This window comes from Aspergillus oryzae, chromosome 5 (genome assembly GCF_000184455.2).
Source record: "Aspergillus oryzae RIB40 DNA, chromosome 5".
Lineage (NCBI taxonomy): Eukaryota > Fungi > Ascomycota > Eurotiomycetes > Eurotiales > Aspergillaceae > Aspergillus > Aspergillus oryzae.
In genome coordinates, this window is record NC_036439.1 from 1356763 (window position 1) to 1381399 (window position 24637).

The window sequence follows — 24637 nt, forward strand, 5'->3', positions numbered from 1 at the left end:
TCAATCTTGAGCCTCAGCATACATCTCTGGATATAGATCAGTGTAGGGAATCCGCAGATTAAATCGGCACTTCATCAAAAGTCATACTTGCTATCTTACCAGCTTTTATTCCGTGACACCTAAATCCTCAAACAACCAACGATGGGTATATTTACATGTTCACGAAAGTCAAGGGCGATCCCTTCCAAGCCAATGGGTGACTGGAAGTCCCAGTCTCCCCCCGACTACAATGAGGTCGTTGCATCCGATTATGCTAGCAACCAATCCTCCTCCCCTGACGGCTTTCTCGCCACAAGCGAGCTTCAGGTAGAAGCCATGGGATATAATACCAACCAGGCACTCAGCGGCAGCAAACTGCTAGAGAATATTTCCGTCTACAGCGTGGAATTCGGAGTACGTACACAGGAAAAATACACCTCTATCCGCCTAAAGAGGAATTCCAACTCGTGCGCGTTGGTGCGCTCATCCGACCCACGTCAGAATGCTCTTATTTCAACCATTTATCGTTGGGGCCCTGGAAGACACCCCCGGATGCGCATTCTAGCCCGCGATTCCAGTGTTTCGGTTGAGCAGGCCATAGACGACGATAAGGTGTGTGGAGAATTGGTCGACGTCCAAAGCCGGTCGATGGTTAGCCGTGCGCAGGTTTTCGACACGTCACTTGGTAAATACGAGTGGCGCTACGGTAGTCGGGAAGAAAGAAAAGCTTGTAACGCAGATTCGCTACTTATTCTGGAGCGCATGGATCGCATGGTATTAGGGAACGGCACAAGGACTAAGAGCGGCGCCAGAGTCGCTCAGCTTATTCGAAACGACCAATTCCGCACCCCCGGCTCGGTTAAGTACTCCGGAGGTAATGGTGGTCGCTTAGTGATGGATCTGCGCATGTGGAAGGATGAGAAGCATGCCGACACTGACAGTGTAGAGGCTTTCTTTGTGGCGAGTTGTATCTTGATGCTGAAGAGAGAGGCAGATCGTTTCATCGATAATAACATCGTCGCCGTGACATAAACGTGACGGGCTCCTTTGTGAGGCTCATTTGGCTTGGAGTTGAAGTACTTTAATGGTTTGCTTTCTATACAATATATATGGTGGCTTAATACAAATATTAATTTACTGTTTCTTCAAACATTAATAATTACACAACTGTGCCAAGAACGTCTATACTTCAACTGCCAGGGACGTGCCAGACACAGTAGACTCGCTTCAGCTGTCGAGATGTTGGACACTAAGAAGCGCCCTCCCGCCAGCCCATGAACAATTTACTTATCCACTACTAACAGCTGAGAAGACAAATCCTGAAAGTAACCAAGTATGAATTCTAAGAAGACACCGCAGATAACAGGAAATGTATTGGTAGAATGGTGATAGTTGCCCTTTGGCTTAGCCGCCGGGCGTTAATAAATTATGTGTATAGATGTATTTATCGTAGAATTTGAGCTCGGCTGTATATAGTTCAGTTTAATATATTTTCTTCTTTATAATGATATGAACAACACTCCGCCTTAGCCCATGCCTATTTTACTCGATTTCATTGTCTTTTGCAAACAACACATACTACACAGTCTGACTGATTAGATATGTTGCCTGTTCGGCTCAAGCATACACCCTAGCCATCGTATATACACTAATCTAATCAACACGAGAGTAGACCTAGCTAAGAACCCTGCATTGCAATGTCCAAAAGCATTGCGAGTTATTTCTCCTTGGGCACTCCCAGCTCTGCTAGTGATTCTGTCAATCCCAACCTGACCCAATTATCAACTTCTTCCATCGTAGCCACAGCAATCACCCCTAACATGCCCAACGAATTCACCCCGGCCTCTTTATTAACCGCGCCTCGTCTCCTCGGCATGACAACCATCCACCTCTTGGTCAGAATCATGTTATGCGGACAGACCGCCCCAGATGGCGCACTCGCCGCATGTTCCCCACGACCCCCACCCACCTTCGTCGCCTGCTCTAGGAGATCACTATAAACCCCAAGTAACGTAGCGGGGTTCAATTTGCCTTGCAACCGCCGATAAAACCACTGAAACGGAACCTCAGTCTCAGATTCACTCCCATCAGGAGAATCCAAAAACGCCGCAAAACTATTCGCTGGCAAAGGCATAACCTGCAGGTGCTTATGCAGCCGGCTACACCCGCCATCTTGGCCACAGTTGTAAAACGCAACGTATCCCGTCTCTGAGGCGTTTAGAATCCGCCATGCACCGTTGAGATCGGCTTCATCAAGCGGCTCATATTGTCGTCTGTGTCCGTCAAGGGTCAGGAGCATGAGGTGGGGCCGTGCGAAGCTGAACTTGTTTGCGATCAAGATGTGGGTGTCTGTTGTGGCGATTTCGAACCCGGTGGTGCTGATGTCGCTACCTTCTCGCTTTTCGGGTTCTTGGGTGGTGTTAGTCTCAGGTTGGGGTTGGGCGGTGGTTAGGGTGGGCTTTTTGGTGAGAGCTGAGGTGAGGATGAATTGGAACTTGGGAAGTGTGTTAGTGGGTGTTTGGGTTGGAAGATGATTGGGGACGTGGGGCTACTTTGAGGTCGCCGTCGATGTGCTCTATGATTTGTTGTTTTTCATCGTAGAGGACGAGGCCAGATTCGACCAGGCGGTCGAATTTGGAGAGGATGAAGGATTCGTCCATGTTGGGGCGGTTCTATAGATTGTGGATGTTGAGCGTATGTCTACGGTCTGTGTTGTTGGAGGCGGGGTGAAACTCCAGGGAGTAAGGACATATTAATAGTAATGGTGAGAGAATGGGAGGGTAGTTTAAATAACTGAAAATTACAGTATTGAACTGCTTATTTATACAATGAAAGTAACGATCAAATCATATTGTCAAGCTTATGGTTACGACTAGTACGCTCTTACTGACGCCATAGAACGAACAGTGTGCCCTAAACGCCATCCAACACCCATCTCGATACTTCCTGGACTCGTTCACCTATCTTCAACACCTCATTCTTGGTCCTCATGGAACATATCAGAAACTACGCAATAAAACTAATGCCTTTCACCGGTGACAGCACCGGCTCGCTAAGGTCATCGAAAGCCCAGGTATCATCGAAACGTGTATAATGATGCGCACACAGGACGAGGATCACCTCGAGTAGGTGCAAGCCTCCCAAATCTGTCTTGCTGGAAGAGGTGAAAAGGACGACTCGTAATGGGTCTGTTCTACCATAATAACACTCACTCAATTACAAAAGTTCCAACAGGCCACTTTTTCTTTGTAACTTCACGATACGCATCGCCCTCTAAGAGATCCGTCATCGTCTCCCCTATGTAGTCATCATCGTCGTACTGAGAAGGCATAAGCCGCAGCAACCCCACTCTACGATAATGTTGTTGTCCCCCCTTGTTGGCTTTATCTCTTGCCTGTGGCTGTAAAAGTAGGAGATAAAGTACTGGTCGAGTCCCAACACTCGTCTTTGCAAGCTGAATCAGCGTGAACTCCGTGCTGCTACTCGGAACGATGACGGAGCCGCTGGTTGTCGTCGAGGCAAGGTAGTCAGGCCTCGTCAGGGCTATCTGTGCTAACTTCCTCGTCCTTGCCAGCGGACTAAGTCGTGTTAAGGCTCTCTGTACCAGGCTTATAGGGCTCCACGGGGACTTCAAATAGGTACCGAGTCTCAAATGGAGGTGCCGATACGGTGCGTCCAAGGTTAGTGCCGCGCCTTCTACGCGGCCGAAGTCGTCCTGAATCTTGCCACGAACCTCAACATGCACCACCTTAGCAAGGTAGTCGAAGGTATCAATCTGCTGGGGCCAGGTTAAACCGACAAAGGTGTCGGCTCCCACCCAGCTCCACGAAGGCCCGCGGTTCTTGGAAACACCAGCTGGTATTTCCCTAGCAGGTAGTGTAGGATGCTTGGGCTGGAAGTCAAATAATCGAAGCAGGGCGCGTCGAATAACTCTACCAGGCGGTCCTGAGCCACCGCTACTACAGTGAAGACTCCATAGTAAGCCAAAGAGGAGATCGCCCCTCCACAATCCTGCGCAATACTGTTCGTTCAACTGAGTTTGGATAGACTCAGCTATTGCCCCGATGGCCGGCAAACGATCATTCTCGGACGTAAGATGCCGTCTCACATATTCTTCCAATAATTCGTACCAAAGTTTGTATGTAGCTGCAGCAGATTTTGTGGACTTTTCGGGATAACCTGAGCTAGCTGAAAGCTTTTTTAGTCTTGAGAACGGGGTGGAATAGGGTTCTGGTTCCTCTGCTGGCTCAGTAGCTGTCCCAGCATGACATTGCCAGATCATCTCTTGTTTTGTGTAATACAAGATTCGTTTCGACAGCAGCTCCTCCTGGAGTGTCCAGCCGCGGGTGGCCCAAGGCGAATCCCTCGGCCGTTCCTTGTTGAGGGGACTTCTATCGCCTCGAAAGAAGACTGGGTACGTGCGGCAATCGTTCTTGACGCTATCCAGGTGATCATGTCGACGCCAAGGGAAAGAACAGTTGAAATGCGGTTCCCGTTTGTCCAGAAACCCGTCGTTCACTGTTTCCGCGGTCGTAGCGGCAATCGTGACAACCGCATTGCTATAAACACGGCTTCTTCTCGAAGCTTCGGCCGCCATATCGTTGGTATCATCTTGAAAGATACATAGACAGTCGATCCATAAGTAACGAACCCCCAGTGCTCTAGTCACGAGAACAGCATCTCGTAGAGTCAGTGGGAAGTCTGAAAGAGGCTGTCCGCTGCGGAGATTCTCAAAAGATGAGCTATTGAGAGTGATGCTTGAGTCCGCGCCCCCACAATAGCTCAGTGCCACCCATTTCCCTGTTTCACCGTCCCCACTTACATGTAAATGAGGTGGTGTCATCGAGTTCCCGACATCGATGACGCGTGTAGGAAGCAAGGCTGGTTTATCATTGTCTGCATCGCACTCTGTGTGCTCCCGCGAGCACTTGTCCAGCCAGCCAGCCGCCAGAGAAAGACACACCTCAGAGCGCAGATCTGAGGGTGTTTCATTCCTCGCGAGACGTTCCAGGAGATGTGTGTCCCCTTCCGGGATCTCTGCGCCTTTTCGATATTAGCAGTAGTTTCGCAGCCATGGAGCCTCCAGGTACATACCTTTTGCAATACATATATCCAACTCAGCAATCCATGTTCCATCCGGGTGCCCGCGCCTATCCTTGTCTGACATGGCTACGACCACCAACTGGGCGTAAGAATTGTAGACTCCTTGGTAGATCACAAAGCGAAGCGGTCCTCGATATTTCTCACACAGGCATTTATCCCCGCCATACGGTGAATGGTCGCAAGATCGTATTCGGCAATGTGCCCAGATCATCTCGCAAAGCTCACAGCCAGCTTTACTGGCATTTTGTAGTGCGGTGATGCTAGTGTGGTGAGGCTGGAAGTGTGGAGTGGAGGAGAGATATGGGTCCGGGCTCTTCAAGACATCGACTGAGAAGGCTTCAGAATTGTGGAAAGATTGCAAGAGGTCTCGGATATCAATCGTTTGACAGACATCGCATAAGTTCATTTTAAAAGACACCAGCAATGGACTTGAATGGACCTGGGGAGAGAATCCAAGAGATCCTAATTCAAGCCTATCACGCCCTCAGGATTTGTTAGTGTACCGTTGAACTAGGGAGGTATACACGAGGTTGGTAGTCAATGAGAACACACTGAAGAATGCAGAAGAGAAGAAAATTGTAGTTCAGTTATGACGCGTAAGAGGTTGATCTTATACAGTTTTTCTTTATGCAAGGTATATGTGTATTTGCTGGATTAGCTCCACAGTTCAGCTGCGGCTGTACATCCCCCCCTCCCCACTTAGTTTAACCTTCCAGAAGAGTCAACACCGCAGTCATATTTCTAGTTAGATATTGAGATACAACGGAGGCGTACTTAAGCCACTGCTGCCTAGCTAAGCCACTTCGCTTGAGTACAAGCGAAACTTTCATACGCGGCAACCGAAGGACACCAATTGGTCATCGCACACCGCCACCTGGGGACTGCAGATCGTGAGGTTCTCTTAGATTGGCTTGATAAATCGAGGTTTATCGCTCGAACATGGATAAAGAGTACTCGTTAGGTCGAACTCACAAGGGTTCAGTGGTGCCTAAGAGTCACTTCATGTACGGGTTATGGAATACCAGCCCTATGATGACCCACTAATGCATTTTAAGATACATACAAATAAAAAGAACTAATGCTTCTGTAAACCGAAGTTTTCAAATATACATATCCAAATCCTTGATATATACCTTATCCTCGTCAGTATCAGCCGGGAAAGCCTAGAATATCAAAATCATCGCCAAGAATCTCATCCGTTTCCTCATTTAAAGTCTGGATTGCTTCCCGCAGCTTTCTTTGCTGATCAGGATGCCTGATGTCAACATTCAAGGAGCCTTCGGAAGTCTTAACGTGAAGGTGACCGTCTTTGACGTAACAGGGGATTCTCTCCTCGAATGACATTTCCTGACGAACTTTAAGCCAGTCTGTCCATTCCTTTGAACTCAGCTCTGGGAGAATGGAGTAGAAGCCCTGTTGGTTCCTTATCGCTTTTTCGATAACATGTCTTGTCCTTGGATGATGCCCGGAGTTATTGAGATAGATGCGGGATTGACTTTTTTATGATGTCTATAGACAGATTTGTCTGATGGGAAAGTGCGGTCGCGCATCGGTATGGGGTTCTATATAGTAAAGACACTATCCATGCGAGAATATTAGGAGGCAATGTATGATAAACCCCCAAGGCTTCCACCAGGAACTCTTAGGTGATCTAGCTACTGCCGAACGGATCAATATGTTGGAATAGAACTTCTATACTGGATTCAGAGAGTGCGTTCTGACCGGCAGCAACCAAAACGACGAGCTCCTTGTTCCTTCTGTGTGGATCATTGATGGAACGAATCAAGTCATGGAGAATGTCCTCCGCTAGGTAGGGGTTTGTAGAAAGTGCGTTGTCTGCGTCCGGTGCTATCTCGCCGTCTGCATGTATGAGCGAGACGCAGTGCATGAGAATAATGTGCGGGACGGCGGACCTCGCTCTAGAAAGATACTCTGTTATGGTTATTGCGAACCTGTCCTTTTCCTTCGAGGACGTGAACTTGCTCATGAGAATGTCTTCATTCCAATGCATGTGCTTGGCCCACGGGGAGAAGGCGAATCGATCATCGATTGGCATGGATTCAAGAACATCAATAGCCTCAATTGGAAAAGTTTCTTGACTCTTCAGGATCACTAGTATATGCTCGCGACAATTAGCCTCTTTGCTAGCTGCCAGTCGTGCAGCCAATGATTTCAGCAACTCCTGTGGTAAATTCGGTTGCCTTTGCCGTGCCAATCCCCTCATTAAATCATCGAAGAAATATGTATCATCAAGCAAAACAGGTAGATCTTCAATCAAGAGGAATACTTGTTAGCATTTATACCCTCCCGAGATTCCATGTCTTTGGATTCAATGACTGAAAGATTAATGCAAGATTCGTCCATCCTTAGCTGCTCTCTAGACAACCGGACGATTTCAAGACGGCGTCCTGTCTCATAATACTGGGTAAGCTTGATATCAGCGCTGAGCCTTCTGGCTTCATGGCAGCTTTGCTATGCAGCTTCCACTCTCCCTTGTTACTCAAAAAGACCAATTTTGAAAAACGTGACTTCGCTTTAGGGCTTATCCATTTGGGGATGTTTGTGGTCGTCCCAATCGAATTGACCCATTTTACCGTGCCCTTGCTTGTCAAGTCTGTCGGCAGAGTTGATTCGACCACTTCCTCCACATTCAGTCTAGTATATTCATCTCTTGTAACCCATGCTTTTTTCTACTCTGCCCTCTATCTTATGCGCCGATCCCAGGGCTGAAACCAAATATAAATAAGGCCTATCTCGTTTTAGTTTCATGATTGCCATTTCCAGTTAATCTACCCAGGAGTTGTATAGAAGAATCTGTAGATAGTCAGTAGTCTGTCGAGTACTCCCTATGTTCAAAGTGAGGTCGACTCGACAGAGATATATATATGATGTTGAAACTGAGAAGGAATCCACCAGCAGACTCCACGATTCTCACGGAAGCCAACTACTCGGTTGGATATATATGTAAGGTTCAGTCAGGTTCGTGACCTAGTATAACAAAAACAATTAATCGATTCTGAAGTATATAAGTTTTTAGGGTTCACCCTATCGACCATGACTTTAGCAGACCCATGATGGCTATTGTGCATGAACAATAGATGTGGGAACACTCTGTCATGTCCTGCGGGAACATTGAAACTACTTGGCTCGTCTGTTTATATAGAGTCATAAATGGCAGTTTTTCGGGCATGAAGATGTGATTGTTGACTCGTGCGCTCACCCCGCGTAGATCTCTTCAGATCCACGCACTGAGCTCCCAATGTTCTTATCTCAATAAGAAAGGTAAGTGGGACCGCAGCAATCTCAGCGGTTGAAGCCGACAAATCAGGGTTTACTGCGGGTCGCTTGATGCTAGCTTCGGTCAGCATATTGTGAGGAAGATGCTCAACCCCTGAAAATCTGGGCAATTGTCTTCACCCTAATAATACGGATTATAGAGCGAAGAAATCTCATAAGCCGCAAAGGGGGGCTCATGGCCATCGGAAATCACCCGACATATGCCGAGAATCTGACAGGGCTAACAAGAAAAGGCAATTAATCAAACTTATTGCCAAAGTGTTAAGCTAAACTTGTTAAGTCTCGTATAACGGCGCCAACTATACCGCAACAGACTTAACCTCCCAACGCCAAGAAAGGCTGAGGAAAATTAGAGCTCCCTTCAGACGTGCCCATTGGTGCGTACCATCATCCAAGGCACTAGCTAATCCTCCTGCTCGGCCCCCAATCGCACCCAGTTTCTGTCCATGAAGAGGAAACAGTTAGCCCCAAGATGATCTTGATACAAGCGAACCCTTTAATAGGCGAAGAGAGCCCCGTGCAGGATCCTGCGAGGGTCGAGGATTTTATAACTTGATCGGCGTGCGCTGTCAATCCCTCCGTCCGTATGTCTTGACCCGGTCAAACACGTCAGCCATATTTTTCTACGTGATGGCTTATTCGCCCCTGCGGACCCTCGTTGGTCTCGTAGCAGTCTTCCACTTCTTCATACCAGCGCTGTCGCTGGAAGTGACGGACGCCTCAAAATGTCGCGGAGAGTGCGGTGATAGGAAAAACACTCTTACGACTGACCTCGTCTGTCAAGATTCCTCATTCAACACGACTGCAAATGGAATCACAATGAAAAACTGTCTCCTTTGCGAAAGCACAGGCACGACGTACCTAAACAATCACTCGGGCGATCTCTGGGATTTCCTGTGTATGTACTATCTTGACCACCTTTCTCCCTTCCTCCATACCCCAAGAAGCATACCACTCCACCTATAACACAGCCCGAAAACTAACCTCCATGAAGTCATTCAAAAATACACTCTCCAAACCTGCCTCTACGACGGCGCATCGGAAACCTCCATCTCCGGCTGTGAAGACAACTGCCTTCCACTGCGCTCAATCTTTAAGGACCTCTGGTACAAAACCAATCATACGGAAGAGCTCTACTACTATTGCAGCGATGTCTTCACGCAATACGCAAGTGACTGCGCCACCTGCCTCCGGTCCAAATCCGGATCCGTGATTCTCGGCAATTTTATGGATAATATGGATTCGGCGTGTGAGACGAAACCCAATGCGTCTGCGGGTGAGACAATTACGCTTCGACGACCACTTTTTGATTTGTCGACTGCTACGTCTAATACTACCTCCACGAGTACCTCATCGGCGACGGCGACGGGAACAGGGGATAACGGGGGTCGTGGAGCAGCCAGTTCCTCGATCTTGTCAACTGGGGCCAAGGCGGGTATTGGCGTCGGTGCAGGCGTGGGTGGGTTGATGATTTTGGGTGCTGCGGCTTGGTTATTGCTTGCACGACGGAGAAGAGGGGCTGCACAGGGAGGCGCACATCAGTATGAGCCGCCAATGGAGCAGGGGCCTGCGTCAGAGCTTTCGTACGGTGCTGGAGCGCCTGTCGAGCAAGTTACTGTCAAGCAGTTCGGGGAGCTAGCGGCTGTGGAGAGGACGGAGGTTGAGTTAGATGGTGGGAATGGAGGGGTTAGAAGAGGAGATAATGCGGTGGAGCTGCCTTGATGAATGTATGGGCGTGGTGTATGGACTGCACCGTTTAATGATTATTCGACTACTTAATTGAGCTTAGGTGCATTATTGTTCCCTATATACATGAGCGTAAAACGAAGTTAAAACTTCGTTCGGACACAGCCCATCTGTCACTACAAAGTTTTTTATGGTAAACATTGGAGAAGGCATTGAATCCCTACATTCTGGAAACAGATTCGGATGGGTATCTAAAAGCACAGACAACGGTCGACAATAGGGTGTGCTATATGTGTTCATGCTAGAGAGTTGGATTCCGATTCAATACAACTTAGTAATGACCCTCGACGAAAGACATCGACCTAAAGAACAGCTCGTCGAATGAGTGCATAACCCATCAAAGTAGCATTGACAAAGTTAATGTGCGCTGATTGATGTTTCAGCATATTGTCGTCATATAAGCTATTATAAGGTTAGCAGGCGTGCAGTGAGGAAGACCCACTGAGACGGTCGCCACGATAGCCATCAATTGTGTAGTTATATGTTCGTCACGGCGACAAGGTCCCAGCTGAACTGTCAGGGCTAGTTTCTGCTGTCTGTACTCCGTATATGGGTGTCACTAACTTCTCACGTCAGGACAGATCCTTTGGATCCGATCCATATCTGGAAAATGTTGTTATGAAGCAAACGCGCAAAAGACTAATTCATGGCTTACTATGATATTCACAAATAGTTCAAGTCATCCTGAACGCGAGTATGTAAACTATCTAATACGTACATAGCATATATATCATCACTACCCGTAAAGCAGAGATCAATCCTAATATACCTTCCATGCCGTTGGCTCATGCCTCTCCTCCCTCAACTGCTACAATATAAGCTGAATAATAGAGCGAAGATAACCCTGCGCTTATGTTCCTTTCCCACGGCTAGGCCTGCGCGTAATTGCCGCCACCAGCAAAGGCAACCAGGCCTTTATTGGAATGCAAGGGATCTGGGAGTGGAGATAGTATGATTGGCGAGCTTGTGTACTTTAAGTGGAGAAGCCCGGTGCACGGATGACACTTAGATTATGTACATTCTCCTTGCATAGCACGCGGAAGCCCGGATTTCTCATGCCGTTAGTGAAATCCATGGCATGTGTAGGGCCTAATGTGAGTGCTGCCATTTTACGGATCGCGGTACCGTGCCTCTTGAGATGACACATTTGCTCCAGATTCGGATCCACACTCCCAGGAAACAAGATGAATAAGCATTGTGCCACAGACCAGATTAAATGTTCCAGCTGCACCATAAGCCACTTATAAATAAATCACTGGGAAGCGCTGAACCGGTCAGTGAGAAAGAAAGAACAACATCGTAAGGCTGTGCTCCTGGTTGAAAACATCGGAATAAATCAGCTCATTTGAGAATGGATCAACGTCGTATTCAACCCAACCAATGACACCAGAAGAGCCCCCAACGCCAAGAAATACTCCAGAAAAGATGGGTAGCCTGATTGGTTCCGGCGTCAACATACACTTTACGCTGCGCCTCAGCCGTGGTGTGGATATTCTTTGTGTCTACCCTGAAACCCTGAGTCGCCGCAGGGTCGCGGTAGACGTGGAGCCACTGTTATTCTCACAGTGAACTAAATAACCCGCTGGGGCCCAAATGAAAGTCACAAGATGATCGGCATATATTACGAATTCGCAATCCCAATCTCACTTCCAACCCAAGGCCGCGAATCTCACCCGACTACACCCCCCGGGCCATATCCTATGTACACATAATGACCTATCCATTATCACGGACGACGAGGATTCTGCTCCTCGGACTTCTGGCCCTCACCTACCTTTTCCCGCCCGTACATTCTCTAGCCACGATCGCCAAGTCGAAATGCATTAAAAGTTGCGGAGACACTCGGAAAACGTCCGCCGATGACCTCGTCTGTCCGGATTCGGCCTATAATAACACCCAGAAAGGGAGGACCGTGAAAGATTGTCTATTATGTCAAAGTACCGGAACAGCATACATCAACGACGAGAGGAATGATATTTATACCTTCTTAGGTACGTGGCCGGATGGCCAGCCCATGACTCTGTCCACGAGACTTTCGACATAATTTAACGATCGATCTAACTGGAAATAGTTACCCAAAAGTACACCGTTCAGACCTGCCTATTCGATCGCAATGACTCCTCTATATCAGGCTGCCAGGACGATTGTATCCCCCTAAGAAGCGTCTATAAGACCAACTGGTACGGTGGCAGCAACTTCACCCCGATTTATACATATTGCGACGACGCCGGGTTCCAACAGTATGCCGATAAGTGTGAATCGTGTCTACGGGGTAAAAACGGGACGTATATTCTCGGGAATTGTGAGTTTATCCTCGGCACACAATTGGAGGATATTACATGGATCATGAGCAGACCACTAACAATGAATCAATATTTCAGTCATCGACAATATGGTTTCGGCTTGTACGAATAAACCGAATGCCTCGGAAGGCGAGATTGTCACCCTCCGCCAACCCATTTTTCAGGTTCCTGCGTCAGAAGCGGTGCCTGACGAAAGCGAGTCCTCGAGCGGGTTATCGACAGGTGCGAAGGCTGGTATCGGTGTTGGTGTTGGTGTCGGCGGACTGTTGATTGTCGGGGCTTTGGGTTGGTTTTTCTGCCTCCGGAAGAGGTCCAAGAAGGTCGATGCTCATCAGTATGAGCGGCCTTGGCAGCAGGAGAATCCGGATGCTCCTGTGCTGTCGCCTGATCCCCGGAGTGGACCGCCGAGTGAGATGCCCGCTGAGGCAGTTGTGAAGGGCCCGACGGAATTAGAGGGGGAAGGTAATGCAAAAGCAAATGTGGGCTCCGGGGGTAATGAAGGTGGGTATGCAAAGGATAAGAAAGAGACACCGTCACAGCTTGTGGAACTGCCGTAATGAATGATACCCGGTTAGGATCAGAATCGAAGAGGAGTGGTATATGTAGATATAGGTTACGAGTTGCATCGTCGATGCATCGGGCTTCGAGACCATGTCTAAGTGGTTCATATAGATGAGTGTGGCAGCATCGCAGGTGCAAAAAAGACACGTCGAAGAGCCCTCGCTTGAATACTACTAATACATGTCACGACTATATTAAATTTGGCATATTCTGTATGAACTAGAAAACGGCATTTTCAACGCTTCTGAAAATGCTGTCAAGGCCAAATGGGGCTCTTGGATCACCCTGTAAAGGCATACATAGCACACAATCGTTTTGCCCCGGCATCGATAACCCCTTCTATAGCCTTTTCCTAGAGCGTAATATCGACCGGAACCATGACCGTTCCGGGCCTAACGATGAGACCAAAATGAGTGTTGCAGCCTTAGTGTAGTAGTTGTTTCCATTTTTTGAACAGTATCAAACTGGAAAGATGAAGAGAACCATTTCTAGTCACGACAAGCTAAACCTTAGCTCCATTCATGTTATCGACTCCCGTAGTCGCACGTACAATTTACCTTGGTGATACAGATAGATAAAAGGAGAATATCACTCGAGATACCAAGGAGCTTGATCATAGAGCAGATAAATAGACAAATTTATGCCATATATTGAACAAGTGACTCGAAGCGCGGTTGAACATAACTGGATGTCGTTGTCATGGATAACTGAGTGTAGAATGAGCACCATCTGAGAGCACTTTGACTCCTATTATATGCACATTACTGGGCATTTTATGAGCCACCCACTTGAATTATAGTATTGCCACATAGTTGGCGTGAATCACGTGTGTTGACAACAAGTTAAACGTCGATACTTTGTCACCGAGTTTCCTACGGTGTATTGCCTACTGATAGCCTCCCTCGAACTGCAATCAATTGAAAGTTCAGCATGTCAGACAAAGGCCCCAGCCAAGTACAACCAACAGACGAGAGTCCTTGCCTTGAGCGAATCGATCCAGGTGGGAATGTCATTCTTTCTGTTGAAGGTCAGAGTACAGCGCGATTTTCTTGTGTCCTCCAAGATTCTAAGCATGGCGTCGCCGGTGTTTACAAAGTTATTTAGTCCCAACTTCTCCGAGGGTATGCAGATGGAATTCTCTAGTTGCCCTATACTATCCCTTCATGAAGATGATACGGCAGCAATGAGGACAATCACAAGAATCCTTCATTACCAAGAGCCAACACCGGCAAGTCCAATAACTGCAGAGACATTCGCAACTCTCGCCTATCATTGCAATAAGTATGATTGCACCAGGGCTATCTGGCCTTGGACTTTCAAATGGTTTAATGACTTTCAATCTATTACGACTGCAGAGGAATATGGATATCTTCTTCTTGCTGCCCATTTCTTTCGGTCTGTAGAGCAGTTCCACAGAATATCGGCGAGGGTTCAGGTCCAGCTTTCTCCAGCTTTCTCCTAATTTCTCTGCTCAGTGGGAGACGGTGCAAACTATCGACCTTTTACCTGAACCTGTTCAAAGTGAGACTTACTCCGTACACATCCGGGAAAAACCATCTTACAACCAACAGGCATATTGATGGATCGAATCGAGACTTTACTGAACCAAATACACGTGGAGCTACAGGCCGTGGAGCATTTACTAAGAAGCAACCAAACATGCTACGCAACGGGGGGCTTGGTATGCACGAATTGTGGGAGAACCCCCCCAAGTGGAGCACGACAGTGCCGTCCCTGCAAGAACACCGACCTAATCACCAAGTACTGCAATAGCGACAGTCGTATAGCAGATTATTTTGCAGCTTTAACGACAGCAAGACTCTGGTCATCTGTTGAGCCCTTCCCATCTTGTTCTGCAGCTGAAATTGCATCACGCATATCTCAAGCAAAGGAGTTCCTCAGGCACAGTTGTCAAGCATCCGCCGGCCCGCTCAAGCCAGAATTGAATATGCTAGTAATGAGGGTTACTGGGATCAAACACAATACCAAAGGATTGGATCTGTACTCTCTTTATTAGACCTCGCCCAGGGTTCCTATTACATATATGACTAAATCATATGTATGAATGGGGATAATCCAGATTGGACTTTTGAAGGATATGTAGTTCTGATATTCATTTTGCCAACGAACAGAGAAACAGATGCTTCCCCTAATTTTGACCAATCGAAGATGGGGGGTGTTTTACTGGGACTTTTTCTAGCCGGGTTTGCGTTGTCACGGGGGATCTATTATACAGGGTAGATAGCCTGTCAACTAGGGAATGATTCGTGGCCAAGGAAGACATGTCCAGTGTTTCTAGGTATCAAGAAATACTACCATATAATACCTGGAATATTGACTCCAAAGTCCATCGGTCCATCATGGTCAACTTGAAAACATCATAAATACACCATAACTGGCCAGGCGAATCCCTACGGTAGTAGTTAAAGTGTCGAATCTCTCGATGGCAGTTCCCCTGCCGTCGCCACAATTTTTATATGCTCATCTGGGTTCTGAAGGAGCGTTTTGAAGCCCTTCTCCACGAGTTCTTCCAACGCAATACGCCGCGTTATCATGCGCTCCACACCGGCAAATCTTCCTGTCTCATAGTTAGCCGTGCTCAATAGCATATAATTTCTATCAATACCTTCCGTAAATGCAGCCACAGTAGCTTTAAAGTCAGCGTCATCATAAGCCAGGAAAGACTTATATGTCAATTCCTTCCGCATAAAATACATAGCTGGCAATGAGATCTGCAAAACAAATTAGCGACATATGCAGCAAATAAATATCAAAGTAGTCATACTGCAGATTTCGGCACCGCCAGATTTACATATAAACCATGAAACCTCAGGCTATCACACGCAGCTTCTAGCCCTTTCTGGGATCCAGCACAATCAAACACCAACCCTATACCACTTCCATTCGAGAGACTCCTACACTCCGAACCCACATTGACCTCGATCGGATCAAAAGTAGCCTGCACTAGATCTTGGAGGAACTCCCTGCGACGACGGGCTGTTTCAGAGACGTAGATCTGATCTGCGCCCCATGCCCTTAACACAAAAACCGTGGCTACACCTACCGGGCCACCACCTATAACCAGAATAGGTAGACCCTTGAAGCCCTTGACACCGGAGCATCGAACGGCATGCCAGGCCACAGCGAGGGGCTCAATAAGGGTAGCTGTGGCCATGTCAATATTGTCAGGGATCTGATGAAGCATAGCCGGTGGCACGGCAACTTTCTCAGAGAAGCCACCCCCTCCTCCGGAGAGGCCTAGGAAGCCTAGGGACTGGCAGCAGTTCGTGACGGATGAAGTACATGCCGTGCAGGATGAACAATAGTATCGAGGGTCGACGATGACTGCCTGTCCCGGGGAAAGTGACGATGTCGATGGCGCTTGAATAATGCGTCCAGAGAGCTCATGGCCAAGCGTTACTGGGAGAATATCGCCAGTGAGGGGGTGTGGTCCGGTGCGTGTGTGGGGTATCGACATAGGGCCTTGGAAGCGGTTAGTCATATGTAGCTGTCGAAGAATTGAGGTAGGAGGTAATATGGTCTAGACCTTACCTTGAACATATTCGTTGATATCACTTCCACATATACCGCACCACTCGACTTGGACTAGGGCTTTTTCATCTGATCCTTTGGGGGTTTCGACCTCTTCGATGCGGATGTCTCCGGCTGCGTAAAATCGCGCTGCTTTCATTTTGGCTATTGGAGTGTAAAAGACCTTTTGCTGGAATCAAAAATTCAGACGATAATTTTGTGAGCTATAGAGACTCTAATTCAACCCAGCAAAACGCATTGGGGCTGTCGTGACTAAGAGTATTTGTTTCTAGACATACCGTAGCTAGACTAGCCCGAAACGGTGTCTCGGCCCTCGGCCATCAAAGATCACAGAAGCTTGCCTTTGGTCATTTTGCATAGCCGAATACTTGGTCCATTGCGGAGACTGGCGCCTTGACTGACAAAGCAAACCTGACATAGTTCACTGCGAGTTAATGAGGTCAGTTGGGGGTACGTAAATGTATGTACCCTAGGGATATCTCCAGAGTATACAAATCATTACTGTTTTAATCAGTCAATGGATTCCTAAACATCATTACTACCCTCTGGTCAAGCTTGCTAGAGTTATGGACCCAAACAAAATCACACTCTTCTTCGGACTCAATGAAGCTAATATATGGAACCTCGTTAAGCCCTGTCACCCTCACCTGAGCAAACAAGCATCCCACGATCTGACAAGAATATTTCCTCAAGATTTATAATATGCTCTGGGGACATTGTCATAATAAGGAACAACCACCATTCCAGGCTCATCAGTCTGACCGACCATAGAGACAGTAATAGGATGAATAGGTTTATCATCCACGACCAGCTCTATGCAAGTCGGCCCACTTTGGTCCAGCAATTTTACAAACGCAGGGGACATATCATCAATTGACTGTATCTTCGCACTAGCATTCCCCAATGCCTTCGCCACAAGACTGTAATCCGTGACGGGACTCAAATGGCTGACAGGGCGTGTAGGAGTCTTAGTACCATAAATCAGATCCTGCCCATTGGAGCTCATTCCCCAGCAGTAGTTATTGACTACAATCGTCATGATATTCAGATTGTGTCGTTTGTAAGTATCGAGATCCATAAAATGGAACCCGGCCGATCCATCGCCGTGCAGATTAATTACCGTCTGATCAGGGCATGCAACGGCTGCTCCAAGGGCATATCCGAAACCATTGCCCAAGAATCCAAGTCCTCCTGACGACTTAACTATCGCGCTGGGCGAGCAAGTGGATATCATTTCACCTGCCCAAAGTGGTGCTTCGCCGCCATCAAGGATAATGATGCTTTCCTTTGGAACAAAGGTTAAGAGATGTTTAAGTGCGTGGTATGGATGGAGACGTCCTGATGGCTGGACTTCTGCTTGTTGTTCATAAGGGGACGGCAGGCTCTTAAGACCGAGTACATCATCCACCCACTTGGTGTCAACGGAGCCCTGGAATGAGGCAGTCTCGAAGTGGCGGTTCAACCCAGCAGCGAACTGAGTAACGTCACAAATAGCTCCTAGGTCAACAGGAAGTGTCCTGCCAATCTCTGCACCGTCTACGTCCACTTGGACTAGCTTGCAGTCCTTGTCGGGTATAATTGCACCAGATCGACCGCCAAGGAACATACCAGTCCTAGCACCCAAGAGTAAAATGAGATCTGGCCGCTGTATACCAACGTGCGGTAAAAGGGCAAGGGCGCTGCTGGCCCCTCCATTCAAGGCAAATTGTGAGGGGAAGAAAGATATTTTGCACTTCGTCGTATCGAAAATTGGCATGTGGCATGTTTCCGAGAGCTTCATGAGGCTTTCTGCTGCCTTGTACATGGATGCACTATTAGCCACAATACGAAAAATAGTAGGAAAGCACTATACCTCCTTAGAATTGCCTCCTGTTCCCAGGATAATCACGGGCCTTTTGGCAGCGTTCAGTAGTTCCACTGTCCCTTCAATTGCTGCGGTGTGTGGACCAGGTCCATATGGGAAAGGCGATGAAACCGATCCCCAGGATATTAAAGGTTTATGTACAGGCGTGAATAACACATCAACCGGGAAGTCAAGCAGGACAGGGCCTATTGATAGTAAGTATCTAAATTGTAAGAATTACTCGGGGTCAACACCGTTCAAACACCTACCAGGAGCACCAGAGAGCGCAACCCCCATAGCATACTTCACAATTCGTGGAGTATCTTCTGGGTTCGTCATCCGATAGGCAAACTTTGTCAGCGGGCGAGAGACGACAACCTGGTCAATAATTCCCTGGAGGGAATTATTCTCCGCATCGCGAGTTGGAGGGGAGGATGTTATGCAGAGAATTGGTGACCGATCGGCCAGAGCCGTCGCCAGACCAGGGATACCATTGGAGAAGCTTTGGAATCAGGTCAGCTGTAGTCAGTCAAAAGAAGATTAAGTGATTAACATGCGCACCCGCTGTTTGCAGTGATGAAGCAAACGCCGATCTTTTTAGAGAATTTGGCGTAGCTTTCGGCTGCCTGGACAGCGACGGTCTCGTGTCGGGTATCGATCAACCGGATCTGAGAAGCTTCACAACCCTGGAGAAATGCGTCGAGATGTCCACCATGTAGACCAAAGGCTACCTCGACTCCGAGGTGTTTGAGCGTCTGCGCGAGGAGATCGCCGCCGTTTAGCTCACCGTTGTGGTCATTTAGCGCAAACCCAGCCATTTTGGGTGACTTAATTCGTATAATGTACCTGGAGCAGTTGCGTGGAATCTGTAATGGGGTATAAAGTATAACTTCTATGTTCATATATAAGTAGCTATTTCCCATCGGTGCTTCTGACCACCCGTCGGAGTCTCTCTGGTCCTCCTTGGCATTTACCCGAGGTATTAACAATGCGGAGATAGAAGAGCAAGGCTGACTACGCCAAACTGGCTTCGCAACACTGACAAAGTGTAGCTGACACCCCTAGCTCAACGATTGCCGCTAATACATTCGTTAATTGGCAGCCTAGATGCAGACATACCCACAGTGGATACTGCGGAGAAGTGACCAAGTCACTTGAAGATGAAGTGGCGAATATGCAATTGCTATGGTCTTAAGGGATAAAGATTCGTCATATCGACATTTGCTACCTCTTTGACAGCCGACATTGCATGCATGGGAAAATTCAAATAGAATCAATAGCCAACAACTCCCCCTGACTCAATAAACCCATTTGGATCCAGAGAACTAATCAGTATACTTGACGAGGCCTGTAAGCGTCCTTCCAGTGAGGACATTGGTCCATTCGCAACAAGCATCTTGAGTGCAGGGTTCGAACGAAATTGCCATGACTTTAAGTCGTAATAAACGTTGTTGAATTCGATCGAAAATTGAAACCTGCCTTCTTCTTCGTGGTACCTGTAGGCATCTCGAATCTGATATGGCCAACTCAGCTGGATTTCTTCCGCATAATGCGCCGCTGCTGCTTCAGAAGTATGGGAGGTTTCGGAGGCGATTAAGTGGTCACGGAGGTTTGGCCTAATCTCTGATTAGTACGCGAGATTCAAGAATATTCCTACTTCCTAATTCTCACCACACGAAAAAGTCGATAATACACGCGTGAGTCACGAGGGTTTGCATGGTACTATTGTTACGCACTACTCAGCTTCATATCGACGGAAGAGGGCTGGTACGTACGTGGGGAACATGAAAGACGGAACCTGGCCAGTGGAGTGCCCCGGGGACCCGTTCTTCGACTACTCAATGTTACAATGAATATGCAAAGGGTTACTTGTTTCGACCCACCATCAGCATGGATCGCATTAGGCGCAAGATAGCCAGGCGCTCCACAGGGCCAGTGCGGTGAAATAGGCCTTGGTCTAGAGCTCTGAGAAAGTTCCAGGCACGGTCGAGTGGCTTCTCCTCCTTGATAGTATCCCATCCGTGTAAGATGGCCCGAATAGTCAAGTCATCGTCATCAGCAGCAGAAGTTGTCAGTGGGCCACCACTGAGGACGTGAATCAGGGACTCATTCAGAACCTGGAAGTAATTCATCTGGCCATCCCCACAGGCTAGATTGCTATATGGAGCAGCAAAATCTTTTCTCTTATTGTTCTTTTGGAATTGACTGGCACGGTTCATATTGAGAGATATATCTTCTAGCTCGAGCGTGTATTCCATCTGCATTCTGCGGTTATTGAGTCTTTGTGTCGTTTCATGCTCAGCTACGGACGGCGAGTTATTCTCTGTTACCGGGGTATCTCTAGGCACGATCTCGGCGATGGGGGAACGCGTTATGGACGCGGAGGTCGTGTCAAGGGCAGTTCGCAGGGCTGTATTGGCTTGCCGTATCGCCCCCTTAAGCCGTTCTATCTCGAGTTGCTTTTCTTGCAGCTTCTGTAGTAGACTGCATTCAGAGCCCTCCTGGGATGCTTTGGTAAGCTCCTCAACAGTGGTCTCGAGGCGACTGATATATGCTTTGACACGTTCTCGGTGGTTTCTCTGGGCTTTGCGGTCCGTAATACGTTTCCGATCGACCTTAGTAGCGACCCGTTGGTTGCCGGATGTACTCATGGCTAGAATTAATTTGACTGCTCGGGTAAGTAGAGAAACCTGGGGAAAGTTATCAATCGTCCTTCTCCGCACTAGATCCCGTCACGTGGAATCCGGGGTGAGGGGGTTGTGGGTTAGTGGGGCCTTGGAAGCATCTCAATTACCGTGATCTTGTCTTCACTTGCTCCTTGAGTGGGGAACTGGAATCAATGCAAAAGAACATTGGTGTCTAGAAGTCAACCTTTCGTCGAGGTGATGCTACTGGAGGGTACAGATGTTGACCATCGTACAGTGAACCCCCAGCCTGTCGCGTTGCGTCCCACACGGGCATCTTCACGTTGTGAGATTTCTCCTCATTGAGCTATGAACAAGAAGGCTCTCTTAGAGCTTATATACTTCCTGCGTCACTGATCGACTACGATTCACTCATGCTTGGCATCCTTCTGAATGGCATAGCTCTAACACCTGTTGTAGCTGAATGGTTGTAACCGGGCAGCTATGTGGAGGTAGTCGACGACTCACTCCACAGGGACTAGAGGTCAACTCCTAGGGACGGTAGCAGTTGGCAGATATCATCAAGTGTGGCAGCAGACCATTGATGAGCAATCGCAGTCAGCTTTTTTATTCTGACGATGCCAACGCCAGTCGTGGGTGCACTATATACGGTGCACCGCTGATAGTAACACCCGAAGACGTGCTTCTCTTTGATCTTTATCACACCACAAGGCGTTATACGCGAAACGCTTATACATATCGAGCATATTCCCACCTCATCCATTAAACCTTGGGAATAATTCCCTTGAGACAGGAGTGAACAAGCATCCGCAGTCCTAGTAGAGCATGTGGGGCAGCACTGCGAAGAGGCGCTCCAATGTTACAGAATTGTGGAGACTCTAACAACCCAGATCTATGGTACGGAGTACTCCGTGGCCTTTTGACCCTTTCTACTCTTAGTGGTCATGAGCGCTTGAGCAACGTTCCTTGCGCACAGCGCAGATATCATAAACACGCTGCAGGCACCAAGGCATCAAGGCATCAATTTCCACGCGGGACGAACCGAACCGATGACCAGATTGGGGGTTTACTATTGTTACATGGTCAGCCCTAACCTATCAATAGTGTAAATGACTCACCTTGGTCAGATGGGGAACATGGATTAAGCGGATATCCATAAAGCAGACTAATCACTTTTATTAGTTGCTTATGGTGTCCTCAAGGTCAGGTGACTAGCTCAGGGAAAACTAACACTGAAAATTTCTCTCAACTTTTCATCACGAACTTAGACCAACATCATGGCTCATGGACTCTTCCAGCTCAGCAACGGCCTCTACACCGGGCTCGCTGTTATCCTGCTCCTCCCCTGGACGCTGACCGCACTCGGTTTCACAGCTCTCAACGTACTGAACAGTAAAAGTACCTACCTCGAAATCATTGCGTTGAGCAGTCTTCTGACTTTCCTCATCTGTCGTCTCCTTGTTGCCTCTGTTCCGTCAACTAGCCAAGATGATACTATTGCTCGGCTCATCGCATCCGCAGACTATGGATCGCGCCGCGGCGCAGTCATTCTCTTTGGCCTGTGCTGCACCTGGCTATACGAGTTGCTTAACCAGGCGGTGCTGCTGTTTTTCATGACCATCTTTGGAAGTGTCATGGCCACTGCTATATACAATGATGCATTCACGGACAACAATGTTGATCCCGATGAGAGTACAACGGCCGTGTCGGTTGAGGTGAAAAAGTTCGAGGACATGGCTGGGTTTGATCCGACGGCGGTTTTTAAGTTAATTCCGCCGCGGTTGTTGGTTTATCTTGTCGGACTGGTATGGTTGAACTTTCTGAGCTTGGGCGCTTATGTGCTGTGTCATGCGGCGGTTTCTTTGAAGAAGGTTTTGAGTTCGTCTGTAGCGGTGGGAAGGAACGTTACAGCTGGTGAGAAGAAGCTGGTTGCTGAACAGTAGATGGTGTATGGCAATTATGCGGCGTTACTGTCGCCTACACGATGGACCTATAGAAAACGACTGTGCTGATACATAAATTGACTACTCGCCATTTGACCACATAATCTCGGTACTCATTACACCCTGCCGACCGTTTTACTGTCTTACTGTCTTGGTCATGTCATGTTCTTATAACCTATTCATAAATGTATATGAAAGCGGACACTCTGCTAAGCTAACCTAGCCTTATAATTGTGCTGATCATTGGGACGGGACTAAGCCTCGCCATGGTGTTGATCTATCAATAGGCCGGGCAGGGTAGACCAACTATTCCGATCTAGAGATAACTAACATAGCAATCAGTAGGTACAAGGGAGTTAACAGGGTCGTCGTAGTTATCCGGAGACTCTCGCTGTATTCCATCTTCCAGTGTGAGGAACGGAATATAGAATCTTCAAACTCACAAGATTTAGAATGAGTTGGACCTAGCCGGCTTCCCCGAAGTAATGCCCAGGTTACCAAAGTCTATTGATATTCGAGGAAGGTTTGCACTCTAATATTTCAGCCATGACATGCTTAATTACTTCCCGGTGCTTGCTTTTCCTTTCATCCTCTGGAGGACTTCATCCTCACTAACAGGGTTCCCAAGGATATCTTTTACCGTACTGAGGAGTCCTCCCTCCGCCTGTTCAATCTCCTTATAGTTGCCTTCCCAGCTATAAATTAGATGGCCATTCCTCGTCGACTCGGCAAAAAGAAACGCCACACTCCTCGCTACAACCCCCGGATCTTGTGTAATCACACCCAACGACGCAAGGAAGTCAGCAGAAACAAGACCTGTCGTCGTCCACGACGGTGCAATACCGTTGACACGAACATTCCCGGGCAGTTGACCGACCAAGCTACGCATAAGCCCCAAGACACCATGCTTCGCCGTGGCATAATCAGGAGCGCCAAAGGTCTGGAACGACGACGCGGAAGCCGTGAAGACAACACTTCCGGTGGCAATCCCGTTGTGCTGTTCTGCGAACTTCCGGAAATGATGAACTGCCAGTCTGGTCGTGTATATCGCTCCAATCAGGTTAACTTTGAGCACCTTCAGGTCTGGGGGCGCGAGCTCTCCGTTTTCGTCGAGTGATTCATCCAGAAAGTTTGTTCTTGGGGCGATGCCGGCGTTTGCGAAGACGTGGTCTATTCGACCGAATGTCTTGACGGCTTCGTTGAACAGATTTCGTAGGCTGTCCCAGGAGCTGGTGTCTGCTTTTACGAACTTCAGATTCTCGGTGCTTGACAAGTCAGATGGAGGGGGGCTGAGGTCTCCGATGACGGCTTTTGCTCCTAGCTGGAGACATAACTCGACAGTTGCGCGGCCGATGCCCGAGGAACCGCCTATCTTAGGTTATGAGATTCTCTGTAGTATTCATGACATCGGGGTAAGCGAACCTGTAATCAGAATGATTTTGTCCTTGAGTTTTACTAGTGTTTCGTGTGGAATGTCTAGGCTGGCCATCGTGTTAAGCAATATTTGGCTCGAATAAATATGCTGAAAGTGATGGATATTCCAACAGCCAGACAAAATAGACCTCTTCCTATATTTTAATAGACACGTTTGTCTGCCTAACAGACAACCTTGTCAGTCCAGCCTTCTTATTGAGCGTTGTCAGTCCGGCTGTGTCAGTTCCGCTT

The 24637-nt window shown here is 48.0% G+C and overlaps 8 protein-coding genes across 8 annotated transcripts; 3 read left to right on the forward strand and 5 right to left on the reverse strand.

Moving 5' to 3' along the window:
- Window positions 1-141: 141 nt before the first annotated feature.
- Window positions 142-1011, forward strand: AO090701000371 (uncharacterized protein; the record flags this gene model as incomplete). Its single annotated transcript, XM_001823172.1, has 1 exon — window positions 142-1011. One exon carries the CDS (start codon window positions 142-144, stop codon window positions 1009-1011), a length of 870 nt encoding a protein of 289 aa, XP_001823224.1.
- A 2577-nt stretch (window positions 1012-3588) lies between these two features.
- On the reverse strand, window positions 3589-5488 carry AO090701000370 (HET domain-containing protein; the record flags this gene model as incomplete). Its single annotated transcript, XM_023237348.1, has 3 exons — window positions 3589-3607; window positions 3648-5022; window positions 5074-5488. 3 exons carry the CDS (start codon window positions 5486-5488, stop codon window positions 3589-3591), a joined length of 1809 nt encoding a protein of 602 aa, XP_023092106.1.
- A 3710-nt stretch (window positions 5489-9198) lies between these two features.
- Window positions 9199-10101, forward strand: AO090701000367 (uncharacterized protein; the record flags this gene model as incomplete). Its single annotated transcript, XM_001823170.3, has 2 exons — window positions 9199-9277; window positions 9374-10101. 2 exons carry the CDS (start codon window positions 9199-9201, stop codon window positions 10099-10101), a joined length of 807 nt encoding a protein of 268 aa, XP_001823222.3.
- Window positions 10102-12517: 2416 nt separating this feature from the next.
- On the forward strand, window positions 12518-13087 carry AO090701000366 (uncharacterized protein; the record flags this gene model as incomplete). Its single annotated transcript, XM_023237349.1, has 2 exons — window positions 12518-12929; window positions 13041-13087. 2 exons carry the CDS (start codon window positions 12518-12520, stop codon window positions 13085-13087), a joined length of 459 nt encoding a protein of 152 aa, XP_023092105.1.
- Window positions 13088-15412: 2325 nt separating this feature from the next.
- On the reverse strand, window positions 15413-16680 carry AO090701000365 (2,3-butanediol dehydrogenase; the record flags this gene model as incomplete). Its single annotated transcript, XM_023237350.1, has 4 exons — window positions 15413-15567; window positions 15616-15721; window positions 15775-16472; window positions 16542-16680. The coding sequence occupies 4 exons, from the start codon at window positions 16678-16680 to the stop codon at window positions 15413-15415; spliced, it is 1098 nt and encodes a 365-aa protein (XP_023092104.1).
- A 549-nt stretch (window positions 16681-17229) lies between these two features.
- AO090701000364 (thiamine pyrophosphate-binding protein) lies at window positions 17230-19202 on the reverse strand (the record flags this gene model as incomplete). The annotated part of the gene is made up of 4 exons (XM_001823167.1): window positions 17230-18336; window positions 18394-18590; window positions 18654-18886; window positions 18946-19202. The coding sequence occupies 4 exons, from the start codon at window positions 19200-19202 to the stop codon at window positions 17230-17232; spliced, it is 1794 nt and encodes a 597-aa protein (XP_001823219.1).
- A 1047-nt stretch (window positions 19203-20249) lies between these two features.
- On the reverse strand, window positions 20250-21035 carry AO090701000363 (bZIP transcription factor; the record flags this gene model as incomplete). The annotated part of the gene is made up of 1 exon (XM_001823166.3): window positions 20250-21035. The coding sequence occupies one exon, from the start codon at window positions 21033-21035 to the stop codon at window positions 20250-20252; it is 786 nt and encodes a 261-aa protein (XP_001823218.3).
- A 756-nt stretch (window positions 21036-21791) lies between these two features.
- Window positions 21792-24461, reverse strand: AO090701000362 (uncharacterized protein; the record flags this gene model as incomplete). The annotated part of the gene is made up of 3 exons (XM_023237351.1): window positions 21792-21958; window positions 23756-24340; window positions 24395-24461. The coding sequence occupies 3 exons, from the start codon at window positions 24459-24461 to the stop codon at window positions 21792-21794; spliced, it is 819 nt and encodes a 272-aa protein (XP_023092103.1).
- Window positions 24462-24637: the final 176 nt, after the last annotated feature.